Source organism: Lutzomyia longipalpis, chromosome 1 (genome assembly GCF_024334085.1).
Source record: "Lutzomyia longipalpis isolate SR_M1_2022 chromosome 1, ASM2433408v1".
NCBI classification, from domain to species: Eukaryota; Metazoa; Arthropoda; class Insecta; order Diptera; family Psychodidae; genus Lutzomyia; species Lutzomyia longipalpis.
In genome coordinates, this window is record NC_074707.1 from 49,293,364 (window position 1) to 49,306,487 (window position 13,124).

Here is a 13,124-nt window from a genome sequence, read left to right on the forward strand (position 1 = left end):
CGAACGTACTCACAGTGCGACACACAAGAAATTTAATACTTAGGCAACAGATCCATACCTCTTCAGGTGTGTGTTGGAAATCTTAACCCATCTCACTCACATACCTGCCCTAGGTATGTTCTCTCTGTTCCCATTCTCTTCTTTTTCTTGCTTCTCCTTTAACATTTTATTTTCCTCTTCTTCGACTTCTTCCCATTTTGCCGCTTCATCCAATATGAGTCAACTTCTTGACAATTATATACAAAATAGTTTGTGCCGTAATGAGTGTAAAAGTTTTCATATATAGGTATACCTACCTATATTGGACAACGGCGTGCTGCTCAAAAAAAAGAGGCAACATCAATAGGTTCAATAGGAAAACCACACAGAGTCAATTGGACGGAATTTGAAGATATATTGAGAAACAACGCGTACACCTCCTTTTATTCCCTCAAATTACATACAATGAGAACAAATCAATTTTTTTCTCTTTGCCCATTTGGGGATAAATCGCAAAACTGCCTGAATAAATGGAAACAAATTATCTGTAATAATTCTCATTCTCCTAATTGACCACTCTGAAATATGAGTGGGTTTTTTTGCACGCAAGAAGATCTCCTTTTTAAGCTCAATTATGTACAAAAGAAATTGTTCATATGGCTATTAGAGAAAAAATCTTTAAGGCAAATCATTTAGATTTAAATAACAAATATTTAAATTTTTCACTAATTGTTTTTCCAATTTTTTTTCCAAATTTTCCCATTTTAAAATTCTTCCTTCTTTTGGAAGGTTTAGGGAAAATATATGTATATGAAGAGAGATCACTAAATTGTAAAGTAAATATTGCGTAAGTCGTAAATATGACACATTTACTTTTAAGACATCTAATAATCGATTTTCCTCGATATTTCTCATTTTTTGCATTTTCTCACTCACCTGTTGGTTTTAAAACAATTTTGACTGCATTTTCTATTTATCCGAATCATCCCATAGCTTCAGGTACACTAATGAGCCCTATTGATAAGTTTATTATCAAAGAGATGTAGCAAATGTAAAAATTAGCTTAATCGATTTTTCTTCCACTTTTCGACCAAAACAGTTTATTCGAATTCTCTCACTCTCCTGTTGGTTTTAGAGTGATTCTGGGTAAAATTCATTTGTCAGATAGCCTTAAGGATTTCTTAAGGTTTTAGCGGTTCTAGCTATGATTCTTTCGATTTTAATTTTTAAATTTTAAGTTTTCTAAAGCAAATGTTAAAATTTCTCAAGTTTTCTTAAGAAAAACCTAAGATTTTTAAATTTTTCTTAAAAAATTCTGATGTTTTCTTAAGACCGTGTTAAGAAAACTTAAGAAATCTAAAGAATATTTTTAAAATATCTTAAGAAAACTTTAAAAATCTTAAGACTTAAGACTTAAATCTTAAAAAAAAATAAGCAACATAGTTTTTTTTTTCATTTTTATCCTGCTAAGCATTTTTTATGCTGAGCCTAAATCTAGTTCCCACAAATGAAATTCATTGTTTACTGGCTTAATCTTATGTAAAATACTAACTATTATTTCTACAGAGCTATCCCAGAACTACGCACCTTCTTACTTTTAAATTAATTTATTAAAACTTCAAGATAAAGGTTAAGAAATTCAATAAAATTGCCTTCAAATGAAATAATCTGACATGAAAGAAACAAACCTTAACTCATTTTTTGTCGTTCCTGAGATGAGAACCTTCTTGTTCTTATGAAGGTACACACAAAACAGAACATAAAAAAGCCCTCAAAAAATTTACACTTCTTCCAATACAAGCAAAAGGCTACATTGGGATGTTGTATACGCATAACAGGGAGTCCCTCCCGAAGTAGCGAGACTTTGGGCAGCTGTGCGCGGCTTGAAGACGAGAATGTGGAGTTCTTTGGGCCCCTTAAAAGAGCAAAGTTGATTCCTTTACATTTTGTTGGACCCTCCAATGGTCCAGTTCATTGACCATTTCTGGGTGTTTGTGGAGTTTTCTTTCCTTCCTTTTTCACCCGTGCAGCATTTTTCTTTTATCTCATTCACTCCCAAAGGCTCGTGGAGATTCCGTGGTTGATTATTTCCTCCAAGAGCCCAGTGGCAGTGATTAATAGTCAACATCAAGGATGCCCATGGTATGAGATGGCATTTTGGGCGCTCTAAGGGCTGCTGCTGCTGCTGCAAAGGTAATTTCAACAGTCACGAATTTTAATTTAAACCGGTAGTCAAGATCGCAGGGCTTTTTTGGGTTTGATCTTCATCTTTATACCATCCCAGGAAGAGGCTCTCCCTGCGTATTGTGTTCTTCGCGGGCACTCTGGGGAGCTATTGGGGATAGTTTTTATTTCATTCCATACTTCTTTCTCCATCTCATTCCAGCACAGTGAATGTTGTCACAGTGAGAATAACCGTTGGATCATTTTTCCCTTCCGGCTCTGCCCGGAATTTGCTCCAAAAGTCATGTGTGTGGCAAACGGTGGTGGAGAAGAAAGGTGAAACATACAAGGCAAGTATGGAGAAGACTTGGGGAAAAGGTGTGTGCAAGAGCGAGATGTGTTCTGGATTGTAGCGGTGAAGAAGTGTGTGAGTCTCAATGTTCTTATAGCTGTTGTTACGGGGCATCTGGAAGAGCCTCCCGTTGAGGTCACACACCCCAAGAATGTTTGATTCTTTTCATTTCACCACACACACCGCCGAAGAATAATATTCTTAAAGCTCCAACTGGTCATCCCACTCTGACGCACCACAGTGAGAATGTGGAGCTGAGATGGGATGAACAAATACATTGGGCCAAAGCATACCAATATACATCACCATTGGGGAGCTTCCAGCATTGACTCCCAATCGTGGGCATGACGACAAAGACGCGGTTGCCCAACAACAAACGAGCGCAAAAACACTGTGGCAGCATCAGAGGTAGAAACAGTTCTTCTTGTGCTATTTAACTTCTACGTTATCGTGTTGCTTTTCATGCCTTTCTTCATTTCCGTATTTTTGTTATTGCGTTTTCACCATTCAACACTTAGTTTGCACACAAGAAGTGGTGGAAGATTTTCGCGCCTTCTGCACCACCTTTTCACTTGTTGCATTCCATCTTCCCTTTGGAAAAGAATATCGTTGTACACGAAAAAAAAACGTGCTAATTGTGTGAATGATTAGAGTGAGCTTTTTATGCTTCTCTCTCTAAAACTAAAAGTTCTATCAAACCACCTGGACACTGAAGCATCTGCTCCAAGAAGACATGAAGACTTTGTGAACTTTTGGAACTTTCTCTCCCTGCTGAGGATGTGATTAAAAAAAGGATTTGAATTCTGTGTGAATTTAATTGTAATTTGTGACTCATAATTGAGGATTTATCAGTGATTTGCATTGAAAGTTATTTTAAAACTAGTAAAAGAAAATCTCAATATAAAGAATTTTCTTTAAGAAAAAAAAAAAACAGTGAGAAAATCCTTTTGTGCAATGAAACGCAAAAGAACCGTGAAAAGTATACAAATAACGTACAAATTGCAAAGAGTTTGTGCAAAGTTGAGCTTTCCTGGGTGAAAATTGAATCCTCTCTGAACATAAGACATCCTCCAAGTAGCTTTGAGAGCATCAAATGTATGTGCCATTGTCAAGTGAAGTGATCAAGAGATTCAAACTGTCGGAATGGTGCAAATTCTCATCGCCATTTGTCAAGTGGGATGACAAAAACTACAAGAGTGTTGGAGATAATCTCAAATGGCACAATAGTACAAATGAGACTATCACCGTGATAGCCAACAAAGTGCATAATTCATGGATTATTGTGAACGAATCATTGACAGGGATTTAAATTTATTGTTTCAATATCCGCGCCAAAGAGAAGAAGTTCTATATAACATTTATTCTTTCTCTGGCACGGCATTCCTCAACTTCTTGCTGTGTATAGCCCCTCGTGTGCTGTCAAGGAGTGACGAAGAAGACAAGCAACTGGAAGGTGAAAAACGGGCCCCGGAGAAAGAGAATTGAATATCCATTTTTTTCTTCTTACTTCTTCGTCAAGGAAAGAACTCTAAAATGCCAAGTACAATTAGAGGTGAGTCTCACTTGATTTGCAGATTTTTCACTTTGATACTAAACCTTGATTGTCTTCAACACTGTACTGTACATGTACCCAAAGAAGCTCTCTCTCTCATTCTCTCGAACCCATGCCCCATCCAAGAACTTACAGAAGTCCATTCCAGAAGACATTCTTGTTCTCCGCCCGCTTAAAGAATAAAAGAAAAGAGACCTAAAAAGTTTAAATTCAATGGGCTTTTTTTCCTCCGCCACCAAAAGCATTCTCGCGGGCGCTATATAGACAAAAAATCCCGATATTTTTAACTGCAAAAATCTCTCAATTGATATTCATGCTGAATATTTTTCCTTTTGAAGATGAATGCTTAAATTTCATAATGTTTGTCAATAAGCCGTAAAAATTCTTTCACAGTGGCCAAAAAAAAAGACAACACACAAATAAAACAAACGATCCCGCGGGTCAAGCACCTTCTACCAAGACGAGAGACTATATGGCCGGTAAAAAAAAACAGAAGATGGTGTAGTTGAGGTGCCTTTTGAGAGGGAGGCGAATAAAATTACACGATGACGCATTTATTGTCGAAATATGTGATTTCCATCCACTAAAAATTGTTTGCATTCTTCAATATTAATCATCAACGTTAAAATGCCAACGGGGAGGTATATTATTTGAACAGGGTGTGGCAATTCGGGTGTTCCATTTTCTTTTGTGAATATTTTGTTGAATTAATGATTTATTCAAGAAGCTTTTGAATCAAGTTTTTTTTTGAAAGATGAGAAGAAAGTTCTTTGATATTTTTTGGATTGAAATCTTCATCGTTGTTTCGGAAGTTAATTTTGTGCTTCATCAGGTATGAAAGTGTGCAAAAGTTACGTTGATTTTTCTACACTTTCAATTGTTGACATAAATATAGTTTTCTCATTAATTACAAGTGAATAATTTGCCATAAATTACGAATATTCTACCATTTCTAATTCACAAAAATTACACCATTTGAAGAAGCGAAATAAGGGTTATTAATCTTAAAAAGAAATAATATTTCGGTAGTTAATTTTGTCCTTCATCAGGTATGATCACGTTGATTTTTTTTTCCAAATATTACATCCGGAAAAATATGAAAAGGAGTTTATTCATTGATCTAGGAAAATCTATCTAATTACAAATAAAAAATGAAAAGTAATAATGGAAAAATAATAGGTATAGGTAGGTATATAAAATAGCGACACATTTTTTCGCAATCTTCACTGAATTTTTCTATTTAATTTCAGTCAAAAATAGAGAGTTTCTTTAGCGATTTCTTAAGCTTTTCCCATTCTCTACAAGACAAAATGGATTAAAAGTTTTTTTTGTGAATGAGGAAGTTTTTCATAGACCGATGAATAAACTCCTTTTATATCTAACTTTAATTTAATAAACTTTAAATGACGATTTTCTCAAAATGTGTATGTAGTTAATTGTTTTCAAATTAACAAATTCTAGTTGATTCCATTCAAAATAATTCATAATTTAATTAATTTAATTATTTATCAAAAAGTTTGTGCAATAAATGAGCATCTGATACGCCCCACCCTTTGCTTTAGGCTTCATAAAGGTGATTCAAATTTGAAAATAATCTGTGTGTGGCGGTGTAATGCAGAATGTCTCTGGGCAAGACGCACACGTCTCACAGGGCGGAAGACTTAATTATAATAATTTTTGGCGAAAAATTGCTTCTTGTACAAATGATAAATAATAAAATTTTGGCGGGTCTCTTCGTTGCGGTTGTATAAGTAGAAGAAGAAGAAGCATTGGGGAACGGTGCATGGAGACGAATCGTCAAGAAGCTTTACCTGTTTTTCCAATGTGAGAGACACAAGAGAATATTTACTGGCGATTAAGGTAACGGTATGCACCTGTCATTATTGCCTTTTACCGACTTATTTATGTGTTACTTTTAATAAATTTTCTTCTCTTGAATTTCTTCCTCCTGCGGGATACACAACAAACCCCCCGAAAAAAACGAGAAAAACACCTCAAAACGACTTCTTTTTTTTCTTGCAAATTCCTCACGCAATTATCTACTTTCTTCCTTTCTTGGGGCCATTTTTTTGGCGGGAAATTTGTTTTGAGGGGACTTCTTTTATGCTGCATGGTTTTGTTCACATACGCATTTTGGGGTTTATGTTTATGCAAGATCACGAAGAAAGGAAGAGAGAAAAAAAGACGCGCATAATTCTATATAGTTGCAGTGTCCATCCCTCCTAAGTGCTTTCTATTGTAATGCACTAAAAGTCTCTATGCGATGGCGGGAGAAAAGACAAAATAAAGAGGTGATGCCGGGTGGTTAAAAAGCACATTATTGATGCAATGTAAACAAACAATTACAGCAAATTGTGCTGCGAAGACTACGGTTAAAGATGGTTAATGGTGGAGGAAGAAAGACCGCGCGTACGCGGGTATATGTATATTTTCCTTTACAGTAAAAGAAGTGAGAGAAAGAAAGAAAGTACATGGCATAGCGTAGAAAAATAACATAAGTTTACCATAAAAATTAACAGTTAACCGTGTTCTTCTCATACACATTAATGCTCTCTCTTGCTATGCTAAAATTTAATGGAGGCAGTGAGGGAGAGAGAGAGAGAGAAGAATAAAGATCGAAGCATAATGCGATAAATGCGCGGAGAAAGAGCGGGAGGAGTTTGGTGAAAAGTTGCACCATAGCATATAAGAATCAATGAGACATTCTTGTTTGGAAGTTTGAGAACCCGGATCTTGTGGAATTCTCAATTAAATGCCATCTCATTGCAATAAGGAGTTTTTTCTCCGTGTACCACAGAGAGTTTTGTGCATGAAAGTCACCCACCAAAGACAACAAGGAGGGGTTTGTGCCAAAGTCGAGGAGACGCGATCAAAAAAGAAGAATTTCTCTGATTGCGGATTCTTTCCGCGCAAGAACTTAAGCATTTCGCGCGCGCACGATGAGACCATCACGCAAAGTAGGACAAGTGTTACGGTACTTTGCCATATGATTCAAATATTTAAAGAATAAGAAAAAACCCACGAGATAGAGGAGAAGAACACTGTAAAGTGCGTATACAAATTAACGTGTGATTCTCCATCTCCCAATCTCGCGCATTCTTCTCTTTATATTCTTCTAATGCAAAAAAAAAGAAAGAAAGCCCACCGCGGAATCTTCCACTCCTCAAGAAATCAACGTCTCATTCTCTGCATAAATCAAATATGGAGACAATCACAATATTTAACTATAAATATGAATTTATAAATTTCAAGAAGATAACGGATTATTCCATTGAGAGGTTTGCCAAAATGATTTACAGCGCTTTTCCGCCACATTAACAAATTGCCCAAAAATTTATACTTGCACTGTACATATCTACGTACATAGCTAAAGGCACTCTGTGCAATAAAGCAGGTATATCTCAGTCATTAATCTTTCTCTCATTTCCTTCTCTAATGATTCGACATTTGGGAATAAAAAAAATATTTTGAACAAAAAAAAAGAACCTTTAAGAACTCTCTGGGAAAAAATTGAGAAGAATCTCAAAAGTCTCAACTTCCCAAGAAATTCTTTTATCATTTCTCTGCACTTTTTTACATGTGTCAGCAATAATATTTAAGATTATAAATTGTATGTATATGGTGATTTAAAATCAGGCTACATTAGCGCGTAGAGATAAATGTGGGTAGTTAATTAATTTATATTTGAAAAGAGAGAGAGATAAAATACATAAAATTCCTTATGCTAAAATGTTAATGGATTCAGAGTCAACAGCTCTAGATTAAAAGAAGTTCTTTTAATTTATTTCATGTGAACTTTCATGGAAGCTTTTGTAAAGTCCGGAAAATCCCTGAAATAAAAATTCTTTAATTCTCTGGATCATTAATTATTTAAATTTTGAATGAAAAACTATCAAATCTGACAAGTATATTTTTTTTACAATTGAGAAATTTATTGTAAAAAAAAGCTTAAAATTTCCTTAAAGCTTTATAATTTTTTTAAGAAAAAAATCATTCAAAAATTCCATTTTACAATTTAATTCCAATAATTTAATAAAATTATCTTTATCTTTATCCATTGAAATTTTCTCTCAGAACATGCGCATTCTGATGAGAACCTTCCCCTTTTTATGTTTTCACTTTCTTCTCAGATTTTAATTTGATTTAAATTTTTTTTTCAATAGTATTTCTATTTCGATTAATTATTATTTTAAATCAAGTTTTAAAAAAAATATATATATTTAAGTTTTTCTTTGAAAAAGGACTCATCAAAAGCTTATCGGGAGGTTGAACATTTCCTCCTTCCTTAGCTGAGGATTTCTAAAATTTAAATGCGTGTTAAAAGAGGAAAATCCGTAAAATTCAATATATATAGAGCTTTCCTTGTCAGCTTTTCCATCACACAAATGGTTTGTTGTTATTTTTCACGGGGTTGAAGAGGGAAAACCATTCACCCACTTTTCCCCTTTTCCCACTCTGCGTACAAATGAGACGACAACATATGAATTGAAACAGGATAGATATGCGAGAGCTTTCCCAAAAGCTCCAGAGTGGGAAAAAAAGACAGGAGAGCGACGTCATAGAATTGCATCCAACAATGGAATCGACCCACATTCGGCATCAACTTCCGCCTGTGTTCCTTTTTCATTCACAAAAGTGGAAATAATTTAGGGGCATTAACAATTTGTCAATCAGTGGATAAGTAGAGAACATTTTGGTGTTGCTATTGAGTCATAAAGTGCTAAAAATCACGCGACATTGACATCAATTTCGCCTTTTTGGAACATTTCTGGGGGGCGGCTCGAGTGGAATTCCTCTGGAGAAGATCTTTCTGTGACTTTTTGCGTGTGTTTGTGTTGTTTTTTGTGTGTTTTTGTGTAAATCTACGACGAAATTTGCGTGTTTCCCCGTGAAAAATTCCTCTTCAAATTGACTTTTTCTCTAAACAATTTTCCAGCCTCTCTTTGAGCGCTAATGATTTCAAGTAAAATAAAAAAGTGCTATTGTATCCTCCTTCTTTGTGAATATAGAGAAGAAAAAGAATGTGTGTATTATAAAAAATCTCTTTATCAAATTCACTAAAATTCCTTGAAAATTCCTTCACTCGATGAAATATTAAATAAAAAAAAGATTCGTGAAATTTCCGGGAACCAATTCTTCAGCAATAAAAAATCATTACCTCCTAAAAGATTGTCTAACGTATAGGAGGAAAAATATAAAGTAAATGAGAGATTCCATCATTTAATCGACTGAATAAATTCAAGTCTGATTTTCATAAATGTCGTGAAATAATATTTAAAAAGAAAACCCAAAAAGGCGAACGAAGAAATTCAGAGGAAACTCGAAAAAGACATTGAATAATTTTCTTTTGGGGGTGGTGAGAGTATTCGGTTGAAACGGGAGGTGTAGTGATAAGGATAACGCACACAGGGACATAAAGTGTTTTGGGGGAAATTTTCCCCGCATTTGTGAAAATTCATCGAGGTTGAAGTCTGAGCTTTGGAAAATTCCCCACAAAATTGTCCGCAGCACAAGGCGGAAAAGCCAGCGCACACCCCCTGTGTTCGATGCAGGGTGAGAAAATCCCCCAACGAGGGTGGTGAAAAGCACATTCGATGAGGAAAAACACCCAAATCCGCCATATTTGGTAGATTTTCCTCCCTTTCGTGTGTATTGTGTTTATTGATTACGAAATAACAGAGTGAGAGTGAGAGGACGAGATTCGGAGAAGTTGCAATTTTTACTGACACTCGGTGAGATAAAAAAAAGAGTTTATACTTTGCAAGTGGAAGGAGTAAGAAAAAGGATTTCAATGTGTGTGGAAGATTAAGAAGTTAACCGCGGAGGTTTCTTGACGAACTTCCTGTGAAAGCACCCACAGAGTGTTGCAGAAAACGGAAACTTTGGAGCTTTATCCCCCCTCAGAAAAAAAATAGAAGAACCCGAAATAGTCCACATAAAAAAGGAATCCTGCGGAAGTATTCCTGTGTGTGCTGAGGAATTTTCGTGTACAGAGGGTTTGCCGAAAAAGCTTCCACATCGATAAATTTCATGAAAAGCTCTCCACAAATTCTAAAAAGTGTTTTAAGTAAAAAAAGAAAAAGAAAATTCATAATCTTTGCACTTTATTAAAAAAGAAATCCGTGTGTTCAATGCAATTACCAACGAGAGCAATGAAGGGTGTGTGAAAGCGTGAAGCTTACGAAGGTCGCTTTTGAGGGAAATTTTCGCTGAATTGGAAATTCTTTTGCAATCAAGAGTAAATAAATCTCAATTGCATAGCCATACAACGAGGGGTTGCTTATATATAATCACAATACATAGTAGAAATCCTATATAGGATAGAAAAACTGTGTGAGGAGAGAAAAATCTCCCGTGGGGTGAAAAGAAGTTTATTGGATGCACTGTGTCGTGGAGGTGGATAAAAAGCGACGTAGTTGTGGGTGGCAAGATGTAGTTGGTATCAACTCCCGGTTGGAGTTAAGAACCCATCCCCATTAAAGAGTGGCAAACCCTTTTGGAAAACACACCCCTCTCTAATGCTCTTGTGTGCGCGAAAAGAGAAAAGCTCACGAGTTGAAGATAGACTCTGGTGATATTGTTGAAAAGAACGAGAGTGTTGTGTGAAGATTTTGAGGTAGTAGCAGCAAACTAAGGAGAGAGGGAGGTTTTACTGAATAAATTGTGTGTGTGTGCGGTGGAGTTTTGTTTTGGGGGGTGAGCACCAAAACACCCATCCCATCGACGGGAAGGCCCATAAGCACAGCAACGACGCAAATCTCGAAAGAGCAAATTCAGCATCTACATCCCCCCGCGGAAGTTTGTGTTGCAGTTGCGGAAACTCATTCAAAGTGGCGGCATCAAACGAATTATCCCCATCTCTCCCTACTTCTTCACCACCCACCACCCCACAGAGTGTTACACTAACACCGCTGGAGACTTCACCCACTATCCTCATTGTGGGTGAGACAGCACCCACCTCCACTGCTGTCTCATCATCCACCACCACGGACACCTCCTCATCTACCACTTTGTCCACAGCAGCCACTTCATCCTCAGCCACCCCCCAAAAGTCCGCCACCACCGCCTCAGCTTCCACATCAACGGCACTCGTTGTCACGACAATCGCCCAGCATCAACCGCAGCTCACCAAAACTCCCAGCTCCTCCACCGGAACGACAAATCCAATCGCCAGGGACATCTCGTCGACGGGTGGCGTCATGACAGGTTGAGTTTCTCTCCCTTTTTCGATTTCATTCCACCCTCTTATCCCCCACAGGCTCTCTCACATCTCCTCCACTTCCTTCTTTTATTTCCCATCCCCCATTTCACAGTCCGAAACTTTTATTGATCTTTCCACAAGAGGATGTTTTAATTTGTACAACGAATTCTCATTTGCTACACTTTAGTTTGTCGTTTTCTTCCCAGGCTGTGATGCCTTAACTTCTAGATCCTGTGGTATACATAACTATTTTGTGGTCTTTTATATACAGAAGAGGTTTAAATTTGTGTGTTTAAAATAAAATTATTTTTTATAGCTTCAGGAGAGTTTTCTTTTGAGCAAGATATAATTTAAATTGAATTAATGATTTATGTATGATCAATTTGAAATTTTATTAAGAATTTTGGTTGGTTGAAGAAATTAACCAATTTAAAAAAAAAAAAAGCTTCCTATGAAAGGCTTGCATAACTTCAACAACATATTGAAATTTTAATTTCTTAACTTCTACATTCAAATTCATAATAAATTCTTGTTTTTTTTTTAACAATTACAAATAATTCGATTTTTAACATCTTGAGGGGTTCCAAAGTTCATTCTTCTAAGTCTTTTTTATTTTAAATTCTTTAAATTAAGAACAAAGATCATTAATCAACGTGAAAAATGCAATTTAAATCTTATCAAAAATATCTTCTATTTATAAAAAAAACAACCTTTCCGTGTGAAAGCTCTCTTGGGAGCTTTTATACCTCGTGCGTGTGATTAATTGAACACGCCTTGCGTTTTATCTTTTCGATGTCTTTTTTTGGGCAGAGAAAAGTTCAGAGAGCACTTTGCAAGAAAAGAAATATAACGGGGAGATATTTCTATTCTATTGCTCAATACTTACACGTAAAGTAAAAAAAAAAAAACAGAACAAGCAGAATCGGTGGGTTTTTTCGGCAATCATTTACCATTAAGCATTCTCTTTGCTGAGTTCGCGATGTGAATTGAAATGAAATTCTTCTTTTGCAAATTTGAACACACGGCACGCGGTTTTTCATGTACCACCGTGGAACTTTTTAATGATCCCTTTGGCCATTTTGCTCTTGATATTGCTTTTGGGTGGATTTTTTATTTCATAGAAGAATGTGCCAACATGTATGTATGTATGTATACCTGTCCTCCCACCGCGAGAATCGTGAGCCTCTTTTTATTTGCGTGGTAAATGATGAAGAAGCTTCGGCTTGATGAAGCGAAATTGCGCGCATTGAAGTCATCTTCCAGTTGGATGGAGCTTCTTGTGTTATATATATAAATTCCCTCCAACATTGCCCATGAGACTTCTTAGCTTTCGGGTTCTTTTTCATACTTATATACACCATCCAGCAGTCAAGTCGCGAGCGCGCGCGTTTTCTTGCGAGTTTGTGTTGGTTTGCCGTGGATGGCAAACCATCAAGAGCTAACGGTAATTGCGTCAACTACAAATCTTACCGTTAGTGACTTTTAATGCTCTCTTCTTACATATGGAACACACCGTATATACATTTTAACCCAACAAGATAGAAGCAACTTCTTGGGATCTTTTCTTATTTCTTTCTTCTCATTACTTCTCTCTTTTTATTGAAATTCTTGCATTCTCACACGGGGTCTCTCTGCATGATCGTGTGCAAAGAGAAAATAGCCAAGAATAGGAGGATTAAGAAAATGCCCCAGCAACCGCATAAAATCATATTTACAACCACATCTCATCCCTCTCCGCCATTATATCTCTCCTTTCATCGAAAGTTCTACGTATTTAATTGTCTCCTCCACCACCATTCATGACATTTCCCACAGCATGTGCTGTTTTCTTTTTCATGGCATTTTCCCGCCCATTCACAACCCCCTAACATCCACCC

General features: G+C 36.3%; 1 protein-coding gene across 1 annotated transcript in view; it reads left to right on the plus strand.

The window, feature by feature from the left end:
* The first annotated feature begins 4,888 nt into the window (after positions 1 to 4,888).
* The window catches only part of LOC129788060 (probable nuclear hormone receptor HR3), a 90,015-nt gene continuing 81,779 nt past the window's right edge, over positions 4,889 to 13,124 (plus strand). Inside the window, exon 1 of the mRNA XM_055824051.1 lies at positions 4,889 to 11,252. Within this exon, the coding sequence (XP_055680026.1) occupies positions 11,246 to 11,252 (7 nt within the window). The 5' untranslated portion in view covers positions 4,889 to 11,245. The remainder of the gene's footprint in view (positions 11,253 to 13,124) is intronic.